We start from the raw sequence: 1,813 nt of genomic DNA, 5'->3' as shown, positions 1-1,813 counted from the left end.
ATGAACACCAGCCACAAGTTGATGTGGCTGCTCTTGCTGCTGCTTGGCCACACATCAGGTTGTGTTAGGACGCGGGTCCTAAGTTCAGCAAGTCCATCAACTAATGGGTTTCCCTTTTCTTTTTTTTTGATAGCGCGGCATCTGACACTTCGGCCCCTGAGTCGCGCTGAGGTCCACGAATTGGAGAGCTCTCTACCCCTGGGACGATCTGTGCCCAGTGGCTTTGCTGCCTTGACAGGCTTTGCCCTAGGCCTGGGAAAGGCCCTGACCGGCGTCTTTATATACGACGTAATCACAGCCAACGTAACCGACATCGAAGAGAGCGAAAGTTCAGCCAGCGAGAGCGCAGTTAGAGAGATCTGCTTTGACACGGGAAGATTTGGGAACGACTTCGATGTGGAGGAGGGAACATCTTTCAAGAGTTCTAATGCCATGACCACCTGTATTGTTTATTATAAAAACCGATGACTGTAATCTGATCAAACTGGTTGGGGAGGCTGCACGCTGTCAGAGGTCAGAGTCTATTGCTTTTGGTATTGGTTGCTTGGTATTTGCATATGCAAAACGATCGGCTGAACTTTCTTTGTCTTCTCTCTGCGGGGCATAAAAGTCGGGCAGAACTTGGCGAATGTTTCAGTTGAGTTTCTGTGCGGCCGAGTGAAAGATCATCGAGAAAATGAAATTGTTTGGGAACTTTGGGGCATTCTGCCTATCCATCATCCTCGTGGCGGGCCTCAGTGCAGGCGTTGAAGGTAAGAGACATCGGCTGAGAGGAAACGGAACCGTTTAATGATCTTGTTTGATCTCTGTAGCTCGTCGGTTGGTGCTGCGTCCGTTGTCGTCGCGAGAGCTGCTCGCTGCTTTGAGGGAGTCTGGTCTGGATGAGAATTCCGAGGCTGGGAGATCGATTTCCTCGGCTGTGGCCGGAATCACAGGATTCGCCCTGGGCATCACCAAGGGCGTGGGTGGCTCTCTACTCTTTGATGTGATCACCTCGAATGCCACCATCCAGTATGTGACCAATCTGCTGAACACCACCTCCTCCTCAACGACGGCCAGCAGTGGCACCGCCCAGGAGATATGCTTCAACAGCCGCAGTGTCGATGGAGAGGCCATCAGTGGTCGGAGCCGCAGCAACAACAGAGTTTCCAGTGATGATTTAATCTATAGCGATGAAATTAGCTCAGAGCCGTCCGGCGAGGAGCGACAGCTGGGCACTGGAACTGGGTCATCCGGGGGCGTCACCTGCATTGTCCTCAACTCTGGAGTCAGGCGGCGCCGTCAGCTTGTGGTGCGACCTGGGGCGACCACAAACAGCCGCAACAACCGCAACCTCAACCGAGCCCGACGCCAGTCGAAGCGGCGCGTCGACCAAAGGGTTCGCTGAACCCACTCTTAGGACTTAGTCGACCCCTAACCTACTTTAAGCTATCACTTATTTATTGATTTCGATTAGTTTATTAAATTTTAATTGTTCCGCACGGGGGCTCTGTGTTATAAATGGTCGGATGACACGGGCAAATTCTGCATTGACATATTTTATGATTTGCTGACATGCACTCTGACGACGGGTTACACTGGACGAAAAAGCGAGTGTACCTTAAGGTAGTAACACAATCTGACTTCTCAATAAAAAATAAAATCTCCATCGATATTTAGTTGTAGTTATCCCTTGACTTGGAATATGTGAAGGGCAGTTTCTGTTTGCTCTTTCTTTGTCTCAGTGCAGGGAATGTGCCTGGGCGTGGGCTTTTAGATTTCTCTTTCAATGCATATGTGCCCACACACTCACACATAGACTGACTGACATTTG

The 1,813-nt window shown here is 50.4% G+C and overlaps 1 protein-coding gene across 1 annotated transcript; it reads left to right on the top strand.

Annotated features, from left to right (window-relative positions):
• LOC117592498 lies at window positions 1–1,489 on the top strand. The gene is made up of 4 exons (XM_034286343.1): window positions 1–58; window positions 134–348; window positions 665–752; window positions 813–1,489. The coding sequence occupies exons 1-4, from the start codon at window positions 1–3 to the stop codon at window positions 1,385–1,387; spliced, it is 936 nt and encodes a 311-aa protein (XP_034142234.1). The 3' UTR covers window positions 1,388–1,489.
• Window positions 1,490–1,813: the final 324 nt, after the last annotated feature.

The sequence above is a fragment of the Drosophila guanche genome, unplaced genomic scaffold (genome assembly GCF_900245975.1).
Source record: "Drosophila guanche unplaced genomic scaffold, DGUA_6, whole genome shotgun sequence".
Classification (NCBI taxonomy): Eukaryota; Metazoa; Arthropoda; class Insecta; order Diptera; family Drosophilidae; genus Drosophila; species Drosophila guanche.
Note: the sequence above shows the minus strand (reverse complement) of the source record. Positions and strands in the feature narration are given on the sequence as shown.